This window comes from Lepeophtheirus salmonis, chromosome 7, assembly GCF_016086655.4.
Source record: "Lepeophtheirus salmonis chromosome 7, UVic_Lsal_1.4, whole genome shotgun sequence".
NCBI classification, from domain to species: domain Eukaryota; kingdom Metazoa; phylum Arthropoda; class Copepoda; order Siphonostomatoida; family Caligidae; genus Lepeophtheirus; species Lepeophtheirus salmonis.
In genome coordinates, this window is record NC_052137.2 from 6,662,955 (window position 1) to 6,684,981 (window position 22,027).

At 31.3% G+C, this 22,027-nt stretch overlaps 1 protein-coding gene across 1 annotated transcript; it reads right to left on the bottom strand.

Annotated features, from left to right (window-relative positions):
• Positions 1 to 150: 150 nt before the first annotated feature.
• On the bottom strand, positions 151 to 17,201 carry LOC121121515 (PDZ and LIM domain protein 1). The gene is made up of 4 exons (XM_040716467.2): positions 16,920 to 17,201; positions 6,296 to 6,515; positions 2,365 to 2,557; positions 151 to 987 (listed from the first exon to the last, which is right to left on the bottom strand). The coding sequence occupies exons 1-4, from the start codon at positions 16,954 to 16,956 to the stop codon at positions 676 to 678; spliced, it is 762 nt and encodes a 253-aa protein (XP_040572401.1). The 5' UTR covers positions 16,957 to 17,201; the 3' UTR covers positions 151 to 675.
• Between the last annotated feature and the right edge of the window lie 4,826 nt (positions 17,202 to 22,027).

Sequence of the window (22,027 nt, forward strand, 5' to 3'; positions counted from 1 at the left end):
CTTGTCAGAACAAAGTTATTGAGACAAATGTTGTACCGAAATTAAGTTTTATTTTCCTCTTAGTTTATGTTATTAATGTATTATTTCAATTATCATCTAATAATTCTAGTAGTCATTTTGTTATATTTTATCGTTTTAAATGGACCGTGATTGTGGATTGTTTCTTTTTATTTTATATACAAAGGTTAGTACATACTGCCATATTTTGGTGGCGAATTTATATGAAGAAAAAAAAACATATAAATAGGTGTCTTAAAAAAGGACAATTTTGATTTATTTTAATTCATTATTTAAATAATAAGCAATGAAAGGTTGCGTTAAAAAGTTTTAAAGGTTGCGTAAATACCCCTCTATACGTCATTGTTTCATTCTAGTCTCAAAACAAAGTTTTGCACGACCCTTTAGAAGCAATTAAGCGCAAAACAATAGTTTTGGCGGACTCTGTATTTATATAAATATATTTTATCGTATGGTTTTATAAATTACATATGCTATTTTATTTGGTTTAGAATATCTTTATATATGTACTTTTTTATATATTGGTAAAATTGAATTGGCTATTCATCTTTCCCGAGCAAGAAGTGACGTTACATAAACTACTTTTAATTTTAGAATTAATTCAAAGTAATGTTAGGGAGAGAGAGAGAGAGAGACAGACAAAATAGGCACGCTTGCCTAATAGAAATATCTGGGAAGGGGAGTGTGATAAATTTCAGATTGTTTGCTGGGATTCAAATTGGCACGTTCTTGTTCTGACATAAAGGCGAGAACATTTGAATTCCTTGGGTTAAATCCCTTTTCCTTATGGACTGATAGATGTGAATTAACGGGTAAGGGAGCATTCTGTATCCTTGGAAGAACATGGTCTCTTTTTTTTACTGGTTCCGGATTCAAGGATCTCTTCCAACTCACATTATCCTCCATCATTTCATTAATCACGTCTTCAGAGTAGCAATTAATGGGGTTGTCGTATTGAATGACTTGGGCCTAAGATGGAAAAAAAAAAAAATATTATCACATTCTTTGATACATTTTTATTAGTGATGTGCCGCGAGCTAAATTTTTATGTGCGGTTTTTTTAGTTAAAAAAAAAAAAAACTACTCCAGGAATTACGAGCTATACTCGTTTAAAAACTCGTTACTTTCTCGAATAATTGTTACTCACTAGAATACTCTTTACTTGCCCTAATACTGCTTCTCTCCTAACACTTTTGGCATCCTAACCAGGGTGTCCACACTGTGGGCTGTAGCTTCCCAAGCCAAAGAATTTATACTTTGTACTAGACATTTTTTCGAGGCGGATACACATTTTATAAGCGGAAACAAGAATGAAATTTTTTTAAGGATTTATTTTCTCAAAAAATCATCTTAAGCACCCCCTGCTAAAAAAAACCTATTGTCAAAAATCATATTTTTTCATGATTAAATTGTTTTTCCCTTCTAATATAAATAGTAATAGGACTCCCATTAGATACAAGAAAATTCTCGGATTAAACAGATTTCGTTCTCGTGTGAACGTGAAACTTCTTAAATCCAAATAAAAAAGATGTTATGAAGATTAACATGTACTCCAAAAAGAAAAAAAAAGTACTTTCTGTTGTGACGAGATACGAGTAAATACTCGTGTTTTAGATACACGAGACAAATTTTCGGGTGGTTGGTAATTTTGCCTCAAGGATATTTCGCCTTTACATATAAATAAATTAGATTTATACATTCTTTTTGTTTATTTTTGGTACAATTTCAAGTTCCTTTTCAAATTTTAAGCAAAATATGATTTATATAAATTACTATTAAATGGATTAAAAGGTTGTTGCCCCAAAATTGCAATGTATTCACCAACAAAATCTCACTATGTAATGATTTCAAAACAGAGACAAAATAAGAAATACAATTAGAAAAATAAGAAAATCAAAAATAAACAAACATGGCAAAGATTGGAATGAAAGATTCGCTAATCACTTCTTCGTTAGTAATTATCATTAGACATGATGGATGATTCATTCTAGAAAAGAGTCATGTATTGAGGAAAAATATAATATGGGGCAAGACCCTAATTCCATCATTGTTCCAACAGAAAACAAACATTTAATGTATCTTATAACAATGAATATTATATATTTTGATTTAAAACATTCAAAGGGCACATTAGTTCGACCCAAAATAAATAAATAAGCGACATATAAATCTCATTTATTTGGGCATAACTTCCTTGAGGCGAAATATTTTACGGCTAAATGAACTGTGGCAAAATAGTTTAAGGCAAAATTAGCGGAGCTTTTGGTGTTTTTTATGTTTATTTCTTAAAGCACGAGTAGCAATCCAGAGGCACATCCCTGATTTGAATCATAACATAAGCCTTACCCTGGGCTTACCCACTGTTGTGAAGACGGTGTCTTTTTTTCCTGGTAGTCCAGCTGACATCGCGTGAAGAAAATACTCTTTACCACGCTGGGGTCCTTCCTGTAGTTGTTCAGCTACAGTTTTATGCTCATTTGTGGTATTTTGACCTTGCTTACCCCAAAGCTCGTCAAAGTTAGGCACAATATGGTCACCTCTATAAAAAAAAAAATATCAGTGATGATTATATAAGAAGCTTTTAATCAATACTTAAAACTTTTAAAAGAACTAAATGGACTTTAGTGTCATGCAAAATATATTAACTAATTTTTAAATATTTTTTTGAGAAGGAAATATAATGTTGTCAATGACGTCACAGGCTCCATCATAAAGGAGAGTGATGTCATGTGTATGTGTGTGTGAGGCGGCAATTATTTATGGTGTATTTATTAAGATACTAGCGGGAGTAACCAAAAGGTCTAGTCAAGGGACTTGGCATCAGGACTGAAGGCGGTCTAAAAGTGTCACAAATGAGTTCAAAAGAACTCAAAATACTCATTCTTAGGAGTCTTGCAACAGAGGAAATAGGTTTCTTTCATTGCTGGTGTCAGAAGTGGCCTCTCCACTCTCACAAGGATCTTTCCACTCCCTTTTTGACAGCTCTCTGGAGAGTCTAGTGTAATTTTGTTGAAATTCTAATTTTAAGCAATAAATTATATCTTGTTGAAGTTTTAAACTCAAGGTTTTCAGATTTTAATATACCACTCCGTATATACCATCTAATAAGTAAGCAATGGAAAATGATATAATAAAAAAGTCCATATCTTATTGTCAGGTCAATACGGTAAAATATTGATAATTATTATCAATTACGATCAATGTCAAATTATTTATTTTAACAAAATAATTAATCATAATTCTGATATAATCATTCTTTCATGGTGGAAATGTATAAATAATTATATTTATATCTTATCTTACGGATAACATCCTTAATTAGTTATATATCTACTTAAAACAAACTCATAAAGTCCGACATTGTATGTATGTGGGCTTACAGTGCGGCGTAACAGGCATCACATTGCAAAGCTGTATTAAGAGAAGCTTCTACAATGACGTCCGCTTTACAAAATACAAACGTAAATCATGTGGTTTATTGTTTCACGCAATCTTTCATAAGAAAAGAAACATAAAAAAGAGACGAAATTAGGTTGTAGTTGGCCAATTCTTACAACTGTGCAATTAAATTATTCAATAATTATTGAGAATTGTTCACAGTTACTTTACAAGACCTAATTTTAATTCAAGCAATAAATGTTCAAAACGCTTATAGGGGTAAAAGAAGCAGAAACATCGACAGCTGTCAACAAAATACACTGTATATTTTTGTGTGGGTGGGATAACACCATGAAATAATGTGTCAACGGAATTTGTGTTATATGCACAAATTATCACTTAACATGTTGACTTCATGTCAATTATTCTATGGAAATATTAGTTAAGAATTGTTGGGAATAGTTCCCAGCTTAATAAGAGCTTATTTTAATTCAATCAATCAACGTTCCAAAGACTGCTTCGGAGAAAAAATACAGAAACATTTACAGCTGACAATAAAAATACACCGTATGTATGTTTTAATGTCAGGAAGTAACGCAGTGATATGGGCGGATTATGTTCTCTCTCAATCTATGAACCGATTTTCCCCCATTCCTGATTAATGATATGTACAAATATGACTTTTCAACACAATTAACTTCATATGACGTATTTGTTCTGATGTTTAAAATTTTGAAACACATATGACATCATCAAAAATTCATCAATAAAATCGGCATTGACCGAATTTTAAATGAGACCAATTCAGAACCAATTATTTGTGTTTTTATGTATGAACATTTCTCCAAGTAGTTGGTACCCTTTAATTTCATAGTCTCTTAGCTTTCGAATTATAATAATGCTCCAATGGAAGTAAATGATGTCCATGCAAACAGAACTTAGTTAATTTGATGGCAGCGCAAAATCCAAATAGGGGACGATCTCTTTCCGCCTGAAGCAATAGTCCCATAAAGCATGACTTGAGTTGTATGTTTTTTCCGGTACAGACAAACAATATCACCTGTGGATAATACCCTATATATGTCACTAATCCTGTTATAAACTTGGTCTATTGTAAACATATTTTTGTTATGTTTAAAAAAAAAAAATACGCTTGACTTGCATCACGTGACCATTTCCCCAAAAGAGTTTTTCTTACCATTTCCCTTAGGGCCCATATATACAGCTTCAAACCTTCAAAGTTCCTTGAGGTGTGGCTAAATTGTTTTCCTCGAAACTTCCATGTTTTTTCCCATTTTGGTCATGGACATAATTGGATTCCCCTTTGATGGCCCTGGATATTCGTATCTGATTTGACAGCGGCTTTTAAATGGTTGACAACTTCTTAAAGCACATTCTACGTCCCATGTGTTTTTTGAGCAGCTGGACAGTCTGGATATTTACTTCTACAATGTTGACAATCTTGCAATTTTACGATCAAATCTGTGAGCGAACTTTTGGCAGGAAACATTTTTTCCAATGGGCAATTTGCCTAATTACATTTCTCCAAACTACCATTTGGGAGATTTCTCCAAAAAAGGATATTTAATTTATTTATATAGGTATATAATTATATATTTCAATTCACTTTCAATTCCTATTATACTATGTATGCCCTATGGGTAAATTAATGAGTGCTCTTTTGGAGAGAAAGATTTTTTTTATTAAATATATTCACTAATGGTCATTATATAGAGTTTTCTAATAATTTTGAAATAAATGATCGGATGTTTATTTCAATGAAAAGAGAAACCATGGAAATGGAAAACAATATCAGCCAAATGCTCTGCCACAGCTATGCTTACAGTACCGTATCCTTTTGATAAAATTTTCCATCACCAAATAGCAAAGTGGCTGTTGTATGCCATCAATAGCTTCACGAAACTTTTCCCGTGAAGAACGATGGTGTCGTTGCTTGTGTGGTACGTAGGGCCATCTTGTTGAAAGTAAACGTTGTTCTGATCAATACCATCCAATTCCAGTCATAAAAAAATCATACAACAGCCCCTTTGCGATTTGGGGATGGGAAATTTAATTAAAACGATACGGTCCCTTAAGAGTAGCTGTGGCAGCCATTTGGCTCATATTGTTTTCCATTATTAATGGCATACCTTTCTCTTAACATTGAAATGAAAATCCGATCATTTATTTCAAAAAATGCCATTTTTCTTTGAATATCAAAATAATACCTCTTATTGGAAAACCCTATATAAACAAAACAAAGTAGTATCTGGTTCGAATGTAGTTCGAATCTTTACTGTTGTAGTACTTTAAATAATAAATAACCACGATAACAATTGTAATTGAAGGAGTGTAAATCACTTCTCCGTTACCAATGTATCATCATTCGACACAATGGATTATTCATATTGGAAAATACCCAAGAATTGACGAACAAGTATAATATCTTTCAAAAGCAGTGAGCTTCCCTAGAGTTGTCCCTAAACATAAGTAACGCAATTAACCAAATTAGATGATTACATGACGTGTCGAATACATTTTTTGGGAGCTGGCTCTTTAGTCATTAAACCTATTTATCATTCTATCCTTTTAAATTGAATTCAAATATACAATTGAATATATCAATTAATTATTTATCATTTTTCGGAAAAATGTCATTCGGCAAAAACATTTTCGGTCAATTGTCCTAGAATCGATCAAATCAACTATCCATTGTCTTTGATGTGTTTGGCTGAACATCTTTACTCCAATTGGAGAATGTGATATATCATTTGAAAGCTGAGAGTCTAGAAAATTCATTTGTACCCCCAACAATTTAAACTTTTAAAACATGACCCTAAATATGTGCCACCCTGACTGTACAATTAAAAACAAAATCATTGCGAAAAAATGATCTCACCTTTCAACGATGATCTCCAAAACTTGGCCTGCTCCTTGAATGAGTCCAACAACTTGATTATGGTTTAATTCGAATACAGTCTGTCCTTGAACAGTAACCAAATAATCATGAGTCTGTAATCCAGCCTCATGAGCAGGTGAAAAGAGTGTAACTTTTTCAATCCGGCAAGTTCTTTCTGCGTCTTTTCCACCAACGATCCTAAAGCCGAAGGGTTCACGACCTACAAATAAATTAAACGATATATTGTGGAAATAATACATATAAAGGATGATATTTAGGTATTAACCAGATATTGCCGGTAATTTTAATAACCTATAGTAATTTTTAGCAGTATATCTTTAATTATAAAGAACCTTCAACTTTAATTACATCTAGGTTACTACTAAGTGATGTTAATCGATTACATTTTTTTGGCTCGCTCGTTTTTGAGTTGACGGCCTATAAAGTTGACACCAAGGTTAATAGAAATATAAGGTAAGACCATCATGTTATCGGCCACTGCTAGTCTATGACGTCACTATTTCTAGAATTTTCAATTTAATGTATCATAACGACTGTTGGAAAGACAAACTGATTTTGAAAAAACACTCAACCACTCATCTACTATGACGTCAGTATTAAAAGCGTGGTGGAGGTCAAAGATCAGTCGTACACGCGTTATGGTATAACCTTGTATTTCTATTAACCTGGGCTTTACACCACTTACAAGACAATAACAGTAAAAAGTGCTGTGATTATGTTGCAATTAATATTGTGACGTCATTTTTAAAAAACTGTTGAATTGGTTATAAATAGAGATGGTATTCGTTTAAGATCACGGAGAGAAAGTGGGAGCAAGATATGTGGCAATACTCAATTAGTACTATTATCATCTGCCTGTTATATGATTTTGGAAGGAGAAATTGAATGATTGCTATGAAGAAGAAAATCTTTTTCATTTAAAATAACATTAGTACAGGGGAAATATTATAATCATATTTAAATTCATATACATATTTTTATTTTAGTATGAATTTTTAAATCAATAAACACCAAAATAAAGACGATAATTCTTCTTTCAAAGAGAAATGTTAACAACTCCTTGCTAATTCCTTTTTTTTGGAGAGGGGTGGGCTTTTATTTTTTACCAGTATATAAGCAGAATTAATATACTATAGGGGAAAAAAAGTGCGAGGAGTAGGCGGGAGCAAGACATATGGTACGACTGAATTCATACATTTGTTAATATCAGCTGCCTGTTAAGTTATTATGGAAAAAGAAGATATATTACTTATATAAGGAGAAGAATCTTCTAAATGTAAAATTGCATTCGTAGAAGAAAAATATTGTAATTATATTGACTCATTTTTAAACAATTTACACCAAATATATGAAATAATGCAAACTTCAGAGTGAGAGTTTAACTTAACAACAACCAATTAAATTATTTCCTGCATATTGAAGAAAGAGAACACGCATCAATCGTTTTTCTTTTTCTAATCTCTATACTTTGTTTCTTATTTACACGGATCCCTTTTGTTGTTATAAAAAGCCTTAATGATGAATAAGAATGCAAAAAGAAAACAGTTTATGACAAATGGTGACGTAATCGTAAACGGATAACTAGTACAGTTATATGTAATATATTTTTTTTAGAAATTTTGTATTAATTACATTGATTATATGACAATGTCACGTTATCAAAAAAGTACTAATCTAGTCTTTTTGAATATATTTGCCTTCACACAAAATTAAATAAGTTGACGTATTTACATGATAAAGTTAGTAACATAAAATTTCACCTGCGTAAAATTTACCTTTCTAATTTTACCTACTCGAAAATTCACTGTGAAGGGTTCTAATATTAGGTGTGACTCATGACCTATTTACGTTTATTTTCTGAATATGAAATAAATGATTATTATTTTTGCAAATGAAATAAATGATTATTATTTTTGCAAATGAAATAATGATATTAAATATTTCATTGATATGGATTTAAAAAATATATTAATTCGTTAAGACTAGGGTTCAACAGTTTTTGGATGTAAGCCAAAATGAGATGAAGAGATCATCTTGAAATATTGGCTTTAATTTTTAATTTTTCAGCGGTTTTTTGAATTTCCATCAATCCCCTATAATTCAAATATAAGTGCTGATAACCTACTCATTGTGAGCAAAGGAACACTCCTTGGCAGAGGAAGAAGAGCTCTGCTGTAGGAGTCGCCATTCATTCTTATTGAGCTCTATAAAACTCAATCAGCTTAGAGTTGAGTAGTTTGATGTGAAAAAACTACCGTTAAAAATAGTAGAAAAGGAGAAACGGTTGTTGCCTGTGCTATTTCTTCTGTTTTGTTCATTATTGAATAATCGTGTGTCTCTATTAACTTCTCCTTCTGATGTAAGCATTATTGCATATCTTTGGTGTAAATTGGTGTATGTTTACAAATACATAATAAAATAAGTACATATGATTGATAGAAGTAATTCATATTTTTCCTCCAAAATCATAAAACAGATAACTGATATTAAAAATGGGTTTTAATTCAGGTATACCATATTGCGTTCTTTTTTTTAATTACAAAATACTCAACTCTACTAATAACATATTCCCTTTTTCTTTTCTATAAGTTTAAATGAAAGGCGAAGTAAAAAGTTCTGAGCATTTTTTTGCTCTATTTAGACATTGAAATTGATATAGTTTGGATTATCCGATTTAAATGGTTCCAAATGGTTTTCTGACTAATCTTCAGTTCCTGGGCAATGAATCAAGTTCTCATTTTGCTTGTCCAACTCGACGACTTCCATTATTTTATAGACATTTTCGACGTCCATATTACGGGAACGGTACCTTGGAAATCACCACTTTGATGTTGAATTGGATACTGTATTGGTCCCATAAACAACGACAATTTTTTTGTCTACCTGCTCCGCCTTTTCACCTTGGTCGTAATGATACTGAAGAATGTATCCAATTTTCACTTTTTTAAGGGTTCCATTTTGGAACGTTTTAACCAAACATCCAACTGAAAAATCATTTTTTTAAAGTGTATGCTTAAGCTTTAAGCATACTTGTAACATTTTTTGATGTAATGTATTAATCGTGGGATATAACTCGTTAAAAACATCTAACAAAAAACGCTCAGAACTTTTTACTGAGCCTAATACTTACTCCTTTAGTTTACTCTAAATGTATACGTCAATTTATTATTTTTAAGAACCGTTTCAATCTTAAAATATTTTATAATTATATATTTTAAACAAATGGATAAAAGTTATTATAAAATGACTCATTCATTTCAAGTTTTTATAAGGATTCAAGTATTGACAAAATTCCTTGTTTCCCCTGACGTCACAAACTGCATCATCAAATGTCTCGATTCAAGAGATTTTTCTGTCGGAATAATAAAGCCCCTTCAATCAAATTATCCCTCGAACTCGAATTTATAATAAAAAATATTGTCAATATATAAAATATAGTCTGCGTGTGTGTGTTCTTTATCGGTGCCCACAGGCTTGGAGGCTGAAACTTTGCATGGGTGTCTCTTTTAAACAGGGGCAGGCTAAAACAGGGGTTCCAATATTGAGAGGGGAGCCTTATTCAATATCCAAAACCAAAAAATTGCCTTTTGAAACTCAAAGTAACCGAGGAACAACAATACAAACCACCTCTCACTGCCACGTTACACTTTACAATGATGGCATTCACTATTCTCAATACTATGTAATGAACTGGCATCCCTAGTCACTATGCTCTGCACAGAACATTTATAAATTAGATATGTTCAGGAATTGTGATTTGATAGACTATAGAACATGATTGAATTTTGTGAAGAAAACTTATAATTTAGTTACTTTTCAAGTTCCATGATTTAATTCTTCTTAATCGGTACAAATTTTCGGACTCCCGACTCTGACTCCACCAAAAAAGGAGCCGACTCTGCAGCCCTGGTTACATGTGATTGTGGCCATAAAAAACGGTGAGTAAGACTGAGGCATTCTTCGGGAGTTATATTCTAGATCAGGAATTCTCAACGTTTTTTTAGTGATGTGTCACTTGTAATTTTTTTCCTCCCCTTCAGTGACAGGGGGGTCTGCAAGATTATATTTTGAAGGGGGGCTAGGTTTTTAAATTTTTTTGGAAAATACATCCAAAAAATTACAATTTTTTGGAAAAAAATTAAAATTAATTTTAAATATTTTATAAATATTAAATTTTTTCGAATATTTTTTCAGAAATCCATATCTATTCTCAAAAAATTAATTTTTTTGGAAAAAAAATTGCAAAAATCTTTATTTATTCACAAAAAACTCAAAAATCCATATTTATTTTCAAAAATAGTTAAGTTAAACAATTCCAGTTATTAAATTTTTTGAAAAAAACATTCAAACATTAAATTTTCTACTAAAAAACAAATATTCCTTAATTAAAGTCCCTCCATCCCACCTCTTGCGTACGCCCCTGAGTTATGAATCACATGAAAACATTTTTTCAAAATATCAAATACAACTTGGAGTGCCTTCAAGTACCCCAAGGGTACGCCTATCCTCATTTGAGAACCTCTACTCTAGATTTTATTAAAGCAAAAAAATTACCACCCAGCCGACGCCTGACTACTCCGGGCAATGTTGGGTACTAACGCTAGTTTAAAATAAACCAATATTAAAAAAAAAATCTTCAAAATAAGGAATGATTAAACGTTGATATTATTTCTAAACAACTTGTAATAAGTTTGCTCAAAAGGGAAAGGAAATGACTAGAATAAAACAAACATTTTTAATGTATAAAATGAAGTTTTTGGCATATTTTTTTAAACATTTAATAAAGATCGACTTTCTATCCTTTTGTTTTCTTTGATAATTCCACCTTTCCAACGAGAGAAAATGAGGAATTGACAGCGTAGTCTAAATATTTACACGTTTGTGCTTATTAATTGATAAGCTCTAACAAGGATGAGTCTATCTATGTTATATATTCATGTTTTTAACCTCTTAGATATGAGGCCTTGAACTGTTAAAATAATAATTAGGAGATTTAAAAAAATATATAACATTTAAGGTGCATTTATGAGGTAGAAGATGAGCCTGAGATTAAGTATCAAAGACGTGACTCAGAGTCTAGACAATATTTATTATTAAAGGTTTCTAAAGAGAAGGTGGAAGGGGTTCTGGAATACTTTTTTAAGAGTGGTGGCAAACGTTAGAGCCGAATTCGTAAAGAAAATTAAAAAAGAGATAACACTTTGTAAATTTGTTAAAAAAATGTCCATCTCAAAAAAGTCACAAGTTTGAATACAAAGCTTGGGATTGAATTGAATATGTTTATGAAATATTGGGTTGTATCTATATATGGGGCCCATCAACGCAAAAGTAAGCTATAATTGTTTATCCCCATATTGATTATATTTGTAGTCTGGGACAAGCTACCTTTAATTCGTATCATTAAACTATTCTTTTTAACCTTTGGGTATGTTGGAAATAGCACTTAAAATATTCAAAATAGTTTGTCATAATAAAAGAACCAAATATTGATTTATATATTATTTGAAAGGAGAATATGGGGGTTAATATAAGTTGATTAATTCAAATAATGGTTCTAAACTATAGCTGTAATTCTTAGGTATCTTAATCCGGCCCAGTAATTCGAATAATAACCCTATAATTGACTCAAATATGTCATACTTAATCTAGTAGACGCCTCTTTAAAAAAAGATTTGAAATATATTTTCTAAAAATAAAATACAAGAGCCTAAAGTGTGGCACATGAATAAAAAAGCAAGATTTCTAGTCAATTTATTACCTGTCTTTTCATGCCAAGTAAGTTTATTCCCTGCATAATTCATACTCGGACATTTCATTCCCATTTTGAAGCGGCAAATCTTAGTGACGTCATGATTTTTATATTTCGAAACAGATAGTAATTCCCCCCTCCCCCCACCCTTCTGTACAGTGTGGGGTGGGCAGTTCGTAATGGTGAAGACTAGTGATGAATGGGAGACGGGTATGATTTATGGATTAGAAATGACGTCATCATAAATTTTTAATAGTGAGTATGAATGAGTCCGTGAATAATATTGATATTTTGAGAGATACTAGTAAATCCCGGACATTACTCTTTCCCTGTTGTCGACTATCGTCTATAACTAGTCATGAAAATCGTGTGTATAATGTGTATGTTAAAAAAAAAGAAAGCGAAAATCAACATGGTAGCTTTGACAATTTGAGGAATGTTTGGGAGGAGATCAGCTGCAATCAGCTATGACAAGGGAGGAGTGGGAGAAGGAAATAAACAACGAAATTGGCAAGAAATATTTAGATGCCCATCCCCAATTCTACTCTGAGTCCAATAAGGACTACAACTCCAACAAATCCTCGGGGTTAAGCTCCGTCTTTGATGAGGAGGCACGAATGTTAAATCAGGTTTAGAATATAATTGAATCTATTTTGACAACTGCTAAAGGAAAATCAAATTCCTTCTTCAGAATACCAATTCCAAAAAAGAGGACAAGCTAACAAATTCATACGATTTACATCTCTACCTATAACTCCTTCACATGAATCAACAATCATCAGACTTCCCCCCTGCGGACGCCCCTGATCAGAAACCCTTTTTCTCTTTCTGTCCTCTCTTCACAATTGAAATCTACGTGATTAGTAAGTGGGATCCCCGGGGTATTCCCTCTAATGCGCTATAAAAAAACTAGGTTATTAACATAAACCGTATGGCATCATGAAATATCCATTTAGAAAATGGGAAATAAAGTCCGGAAATGGAAGTACAGGGTAATGCCTTTACCTCACACAACTATATTTGTATTTTTCGATGCATAATCGTCAATTTCTATGAACAAATTTTTCTTTTGAACCCTTTGGGTGTGATGCAAATTACACTTAAAGACGCCCAAATTGATCTTCACAATAAAAAAAAATGAACAATTGATTGATTTTGTTTGAAATAGGCCATATCGGGGTTAATATAAGTCTATTAAATCAAATAAAGATTCTAAAATATACCTAAAACTCTTAGATATCTTAACTCATCCCAATAATTTCAAGAATAACCCTATGATTTTTTTTAAAATATGTCAACGAAATATATATGTATATATTAAAGTGAAAGTTCTGTCATTACTAAAGAGAGTCCAGGGTTAAACTACAGGGGTTCAACAATCTTTTCATAACTGTATTAAATATCAATATATTTTGTTAAGGGCGCAAGGAGGATGCTGATACGTTTTACCCAGACCCATTGTCCCATTGTAAAGCTGCCCCATATCTATTATGTAGAATAGGAAAGGATCAGACTATTGCAAAATTCAAAATGTATTCCCATTTTATGTACAAAGTACTTTTATCGCAGCTTTTACATGACATTCAAATTCATGGGGAAATTTTATCCCTTCTAGAGTCATGAAAGCTTCTTACACAAAACGTTCTCTCTAAATATTATTGTCCATATGTTGTTTTTACAAAAGCATATAATTGCTACCGTCATGCAAATATGTATTTTGTTACATATTAATTATTTTAGCCATTTTTTTGTACAAGTTTTCACAAATAATTAAAAAAATCCTTACCATTAGTAGAATATATGCTCAAAGTTATTGTAGTGGGTGGTCCATTGAAATCTGAACCCTTACTAATTAAATACTTAATGAAGGTTGCGTAATTGAACTTAATTCATATTTCGATATATTAAAGCATATACAATTAGTTACAAAATAACAAAAAACCCTGAGCTCTCTAGCCTACGTATAAGTGAACGTGATTGACAAATTTTCATTCGCGTACTCCAAGGAATTGGGCGTCTCGCAGACCATCTCCTACGCCGTTAGCAAGTCTCAAACATTTGATAGGAGGAAGAGTTCTGTCAAAAAGGATTATCTGGACCTGGAGGAGCTAAATAAAACAGCCGAGGCCAATCCCATCAAGTCTATGAGGGGCTATACAAGAGATCACGGGATTTTACACCAGAACCTTTCGCCTTGGGTACAGGAAAACTACCCTGATGGAAATATAATAACACCTCAAAAAAGGCACAGAAATGGTTGCCTTAAAACATTCCCTTCTGGCCCAAACACTGTTTGCTCCCTCTACAGCCCTCCAGTGACCGTCATCCAAACACCGAGGCCCTCAAATATACTGTATTAAGAGATCTCAAACACACATCTATTTATAGTATTAATTGTGTTCAATTTTATAATTAAAAAATAAATTATATCTTGTCAAAGTTTAAAATTCAAAGTGTTCAGATTGTAATGGACCACTCTGAACAATGACTAGGATATTTACTACGTCTGTTGTGTACATTGTACAAATTACAATATCCAAGTCTCATTATACTTTGTTTAATTAAAACTTCATTTTAATTAATAATGATTACTCATCGTTAATTAGTCTATTAATGTTATGAATGAAGTGTGAATTTAAAAATAATAATTTAATTCTGGGCAACTGAACTTTATAATGTCCCACAGAAACTGTTTTACGAATGAGTCATTTTCATAAAAAAATGTCACCAATAATACTACATATATATGAACCATCTACAGTATATTCAAATATGATTGCATTATTTTCATCATGGTTACTCTTCTGAGTCCTTCATTCAAGATTTTATATTTCATTTTTGAGTACATCTTGTACACAATCGCATCTTTTACAGGACATCTTTATGAAAAAGATTGAATATCTCCTACAAATAGCGATGGTAACGTTTCTTTTTCAAAATCTCAAAAGTGATCTTTACATGGAACACTTTGTTCGTGCCTTTAAAAATTAATAAAAACTGGTGGTATGTGGCTCGTCCACATAAAAACAAGACAATTTGTATTTTTCGACAAACTATCGTCAATTTCTGTCCCAAATGGCAATCTTAAAGACAGCCAAATTGATTGTCCCAATATAAGAATCAGGGATTAACCCATTTTATTGGTAAGGCCATATCGGGTCTCCTAAAAGTCTCTTATATCAAATAAATATTTTAAACTATTGTTACAACTCTTGAATATCCTAACTCATCCCAGCAATTTGAATAACAATTATATAATAGACTCAAATATGTCTATGAAATATTGGGCTGTTCGTATATTTAATAAGTAAAAAAATAATTAAGATTTTCTACTTATCTTAATTTTTGTATATAATTGGGATTTTCTATTTTTTATTATTTTGTTCAATAGTGTTTATATGTTGACGAGCAAAATAAACTAATAAGACAACATACATTGCCTTGTGATGAAACTCTAATAATAGACTATGACTCAAATTATACTCAAATATTAGTTTGACTGAGGAAAAAAAAAATTTTTTTTTTTTTTTTGTAAATATTTTAATGATTAAATAAACGTATATACTTAAGTGGTGAAAATCAGATGCTCTTTAGAGATTCCTGAGTGTAAGTTTTTTTTATTTTAAAAAAAGGGGATTTCATGGCATAGATTTGACATGAGTAATCTTTCTTTCTTAAGCAACTATAAAATATATAAATATACAATCTTTAAAAAATTAATTTATATTTTTAAAACATATAAAAATATATGTTGTGAATAAAAGTAGTTTTTTTGCCAAAAACTCTGTTTATGTATGATGTATATTTGTTTATTAGTAGGTAGATCTATGTATACAATATATACCTAAGCCTTAAGCATATATAGTCTTTATATCATATGTACTTGTGATATTAGGTCTATTAATTATTCTAATTTTTTGGAATAAAAAAAATAAAAAAACCCGGGATTAAGGAATCCAATGTAATGTTTTCAATATACAACTTGTAGGTATATATTGGTCAAAAATCATCGAGTTCATAAAAATACAATCGTATTTGACTGTTTACATACATTAATTATATATATAAAAAGAGCCTCAACATAAAAACAATCTAGAATAAAAATTAATCAAATAAGAAAATGCCAATTTATGCGTATTTAATCCTATTTTTCATAGACATATTTGAATCAATTATGGGCTTAATATTACAATTATTGGGGATGAATTAGCATCCCCAATAATTGAAACTATAATTTATTGGCTTTATGTGATTCAAGAGTTGTAAATCGTCTCCAATATGACCCCTTTCAAATAAAGTATGTCAATTTCTAATTCGTGACGATCAACTTTGACTATTGTTAAAGTGTCATTTGCAACGCACTCAAAGGGTTTATAGGAATAATTTTTTAACAGAAATTAACAAACATTTATAAAAAACAGAAATGTTAATAAGTTATGATACATAAGAGTGTTAGCTATAGTTTCGAGCCTTTATTTGGTTTAAGAGACTTATATTGGCCTTGATATACCCCCTTTCAAATATAAAATATGTCAATTTATTTAGATTATTTTTGACTACTTGAAGAGTGGAATTTGCGAAAAGGTTAATAAAAGTAATTGGACGATAGAAATGAAAGATAATCCGTCCAAGAATACAAATATAATCCACACTCAATTTTAGCCCACTTTTCTAGGTCAAAAATATGGCCTCCAACTTGTACATATAATGGTCTTGAAAAAAATCCTTAAAGAACGAACAGGGAAAAATATTAGTTTTGGATCGAGACTCAATACTAAAGATACAGAAAGTACAATCCTAATTATATTTGATGTAGAGGTAAAATAAAACTGCACCCATATCCCTAAATGTTACCTGATCTCCGGATCGTGAAAGTGATCATACGCTTCATGACTGGGACTTCTAGTAATGGAAGAACTTTAATACAAATTTTAATTAGTAGTCAATTCTGAAGAGCACTTAGTCTTTAGCAAAGCAAGTGAGAGTTTTATTCTTTCCCTCAGACGAAGTAACAGTGAGACATGCAAAGTAAAATGTTAATCTTTATTTGTAGTGGATTTTGAAAAAATATATCTACATAGACTAAAGAAGCTAAGAAGCTCACTTTCCCGCGCTATTCCTTTCTTGGCAATCATCAAGAAAAGTTGAAAATGTGAAAAAAAAGGTATATTTTCTTTTAAAAACATTATATAAGACAATTTTTTATATCCTTTACCTATTATGCTATAATTAGGTAGACTCCATTATTCATATCCTAGAAGGTAGAGTAAGGATTGAATGAATGAAGGTCTATCAATAGCAAGTGATTCTTAAGGCTTTAGTTGATTATAAGATACACCCTACTGTTGTACATATAATTCCTTAAATAAGTGAATAATGATGAAATTACTAGGCATTTCTCAGACTCATAAATATCAAAAGTCAAATCCACTAGTGTTAGATCCCAGTTACACTCAAACTTGAAAAAAGCTCAAACAAAAGTCGACAATTTATACAAACTAATAGGAAATTTTTTTTTTTTTTTTTTTTTTGGGGAAATTGAAGTTAAATGAAAACTCCAACAATCTGACTAGAAAACACTCGAGGAATATTTTTTATTATGTCAATATATGTATTGGTATTTTGATACTTTTTCGACGTAAGAATTGTAGGAATAAATGTGGTTAAGGGCAAGTTCACTAGGCGGCACATACCAATGTGACCAATTATGAAGAATATATACTTAAGGGGAGATAACTAGAATATTACTTTTTCCCCAACCTAACATATAGAGGCAACATGTTGATCTAAATTTCAGCTGTTAACAAATACGGGAAAGACTTGAAAAAGATATGAAAGTAATGATATTCACGAGCTAATTTCTGGCTTCCTTTTGGGATATTGTTTTGAACAATCATTTAGTCAATTGTGCCGTAGCCACATGTATATCTTCTCAAATGGACTCAGATCCAGGGTGTTCATATCACAGGTTTCCGATGCCACAAAATCTCCGAGATAAATGGATCAATGTTTGTCGTTCAGGAGACACATTTAATCCTAATACGTCAAATATTTGATCTAGAACTTTTGAAAGTGAATGTATTGAAATAAATTTGAAGGCCAAACTAATGACAAACTATGGTAGGACTGTCAAAAGTTTGGAAAACACACTGAGATACAACGCTGTACAAAGTAGTAGTATTTTTTTTTTTAATTTCAAAAAATAAATAATATATATATTTTAAAAAATACATGAAAAATTTAAAAATTATGAAAAGATGGGAGAAGTCCCCTTTATACATTAAAATATAAAATGTCTTATAGTTTAAAAGTCCAAATATCTCATGATTGTTGTGTTCAGATCTGCAGGAACAGGAGTCCTTTTTGATTTGTATGCATAAATTATCGCTAGAATATTTGCTATTATCACCTTCACTTTAAAAGCATTATATTCTCTGTTTGTAAGAGCGATGTACCAATCTGACGCGTTGAGACTTAATCCAAATCTATGAGTCATGATATTCTCCATCATGCATATTTGAGATATTACTCAAATATAAAATAAATGGAACAAAGATTCAACAGCTTCTTTGCAGGAAAAACATTCACGGTACGTTCTATTTGAAATGCTGGTATATATCGAGGATGTCACGAATCTGTAGCGAAACGACTTTGGTGGTCATGTAGTTAAGGGGTTGAGTGAATTATTCGCAAACTTAGTGTTGATTTTTTTTTGTCATGATTTATTTTTTTCTTTCTACTGAACCAATTCTTATAAGGAGGGGGATTGGTGGCCCTTGTTGTAGGAAATTACAGCATGAGTCAAATGAAGTGACCCCTGCATGAAAAATCCCATCTGTAACGTTTCCTGTTAATATTTTCAGCTCACTTGTTTGATGTTAGTGCATGTTCTATATGGTACTGATTCTCACCCCATTTAGTATTATCATATGTCTTGTTCCCGCCTCCTCCTTGCGATAATTTTTTTCCATACAATAATCCCATCTCTAATTACCAAAATCGACCATCACAAATAATTTTGGGCGTATCTTAGAGCATTTTTTACGTTGATTTCAAATCTATCATTATATTTCTTCTCGCACGTACAGTTTTGAAAATGAAGCAAATTTTGTTTTTCATAAGTCTACTTGTAAATTAATAATTTTAATAAAGTTCCCTTATATATAAAATTTTGTTGTTTCCTATGTCTATGGGACAGTCTTGCCACTATGGAACATTATACCAGAAGTTACTTCCATCTTAAGTCTACATATATCCCAGGGAGAAGCAGTGTCTAATTTGCCCTTTTAGTGGATCTTCCAAAAAATCATTTAAACCACAACTCCACATTAAACTCTGTTTAACAATGAAATTTGTAAAAATAAGGAGTAAAGTCAATTCTGAAAGGTTCGAGAAAATTGTCAATGGTTATTGCAGCAAAATTGAAGGAAGGAATTTTTGTTGGACACAAATAAGAAAGGTTTTGAATCACAAATATTTTCAAATAACCTTACGTTCACTGGAGTTGAAGGCTTGGCTGGATTTCAAATGGATATGTAAAAGTTTCATAGGAAACTACAAGCTGCCTGCTTATAAAGATGTAGTCAAAAACGAGTTGGATGTTTACAAAGAATTTGAGTGCCGAATGTCGTTGAAAATGAACTTCCTACATTCCTACTTAGATTTCTTCCGCAAAAACCTGGTGCATTGATTGACGAACAAAAAGTGCAATTTCAACAAGAAATTTGCATAATGGAGAATCCCTACAAAAGGATTTTGAAATGAAAGCATAATGGCTGACCATTGTTGGATGCTGTATCGTGACAATTCCGCCAAAATATAAAAAAGGAAGATACATTCACAACACATCTAACATATTATCTTCATGTATATTGTAGTTTTTCCCCCCAAAATGAGATTATTTATTTGCATAAAGTTTGATCTACGTCATATAACAATCTCAAAAAATTTCAAACACCTTTATTTCGAAAACTCTATTTTCAACAAAAAATAAAATCATTTTTTAAGTCAGCGCAAAAAATTTAATTAGAAAAGTGTTTTGAAATTTGTGATGAAAAAAAATAATTTAAATTTTTTTGACCTGTGTTTTTAGGCAAATTTCTAATATCACTTAAAAAGGACGTTGAAAAATGGCAGGTAAAGAAAAAGAATTTGCATAAATACTGTACTGAAACGGAGAAATCACATTACTTCATATGTGACAATTCTCAAAAACTCGAAGGTTACCAAACTCGAAAATTGATATACACTCATAACACGAACTCTACTTGTATCAAAATTTTGATTCAAATCCAATACTACAATCTACTTTGTCTGTCTCAAGACAAAATATGTACAATACAGTACATATTTTGTTACTTTCGAACAACTATTATCTATAAAGTTCAATTTTTAATCAAGGGATCGTGTTTTTACATAGTTAACAATTAAAATCCAGGGGCGTCCGTAGGGGGGCGGGTTGGCTGGAGGAGCTTTAGCCCCCTCGCCCATACTAAATGATTTTTGCTTTTTACTACAAAATCTTATATATTTTTTTTTTGTCAGAAAAATTAATATTTGAAATTTAATTTAATTTTTCAATTTTTTTTTTCCAAAAAATTAATAACCTGTGAATAGATACTGATTTTGGAAGCTTTTCGTCATTCATTTTATATTTAAAATTTAATTTTTTGTGAACAGGTTTGGATTTTGAAATAAATTTTCCACAATAAAATTAGTTTTTTCGTAATAGCTATGGATTTCTGAATTTTTTTGTGAACACATAAGACATAAGACACATATAATACATAAGACACATATATAAGCAGAATTCAGTGTCTATATAATTATCCTTCATGAATAATTGGCCCATTTATTTCATAGCTACCTGCCCTTTATTACTTGAAATGCTCTTAAAAACAGAGATAGATTGTTTTTTTTTATTATTTTTTGATATGGGATTTTTTATGTAATATGTAATTTAAAGCTTATAGATGACTTTAAGCAAGAAAGAAAAACTGAAAGTGCTTGATTTGAAACTTAGTCGAAGTCGGATTTATTCCGGGGTACGGTCATTATTAGTGATAGTGAAGAAAATTGTGTGCTTTTTGGGCTTGATAAAAAAAAGAACATATGATCAACATAGTAATCATGCCAATTGGAAGAATGTTCTGAAGGAGAGCAGCTTAGCTGTCATGACGTTTTATTAGGACAGCTGCAATATGCTGTGGCAAGGGTGGAGATGGATTACAAGGACATTGACAAGAATGACTCCGATGTGGATCCTTAATTCTACTCTGAACCCAACAAGGACTTATAACTTATAACTTATAACAAATTAGGTATTGAATGTTAAAGAAAATGAAGTTCACAAATCAGCTGTTAAATAGTAATGGCCCCAGCTGAGGAAAAGAGTGAGTTCATGTGAGTGATTTTTGTTAAAATGGACAAAATCGAGTATACAGCTGCCATTAAATATATGTTGTTGAAAGTGTAACCTTTAAATATGTTCAAAAAATAGCAAACATTCAAAGGCTTGTTGTGTTAAAGGGAAATGTTACTCAGGTTTAGGGGGGGGGGCAATTTAAAAGTGCGAAGTTTCAGAGGATGTCATATATTAATTACAACATAATCACGCAACTACTCCTTGTTGTTGTCCTTCAAGGAGTATAAGAAGGGGAGAACAATGCCACCTATGTCTTCCTGGTCCGGTCCATATGCTAATGTTAAACCTTAAAATCCTTAAAACAAAGACATAAGTTGTAAGAAAATTATCCACTGAATATTAAAATGTTTTTAACTATGTGAAATTGCATTTATACAAATAATTGACCTACAATTCACCCAGTATGGATTTGGTCCTCGTTGATCGTGTATTTTATTTCTTTGTCATCATATAATATGAGAAAGCCCTATTTTAAATATGATCTCAAGGGAAGCAATAAACTCATTTAAATTGAATTTTTAAAAGACAATTTTGTGGC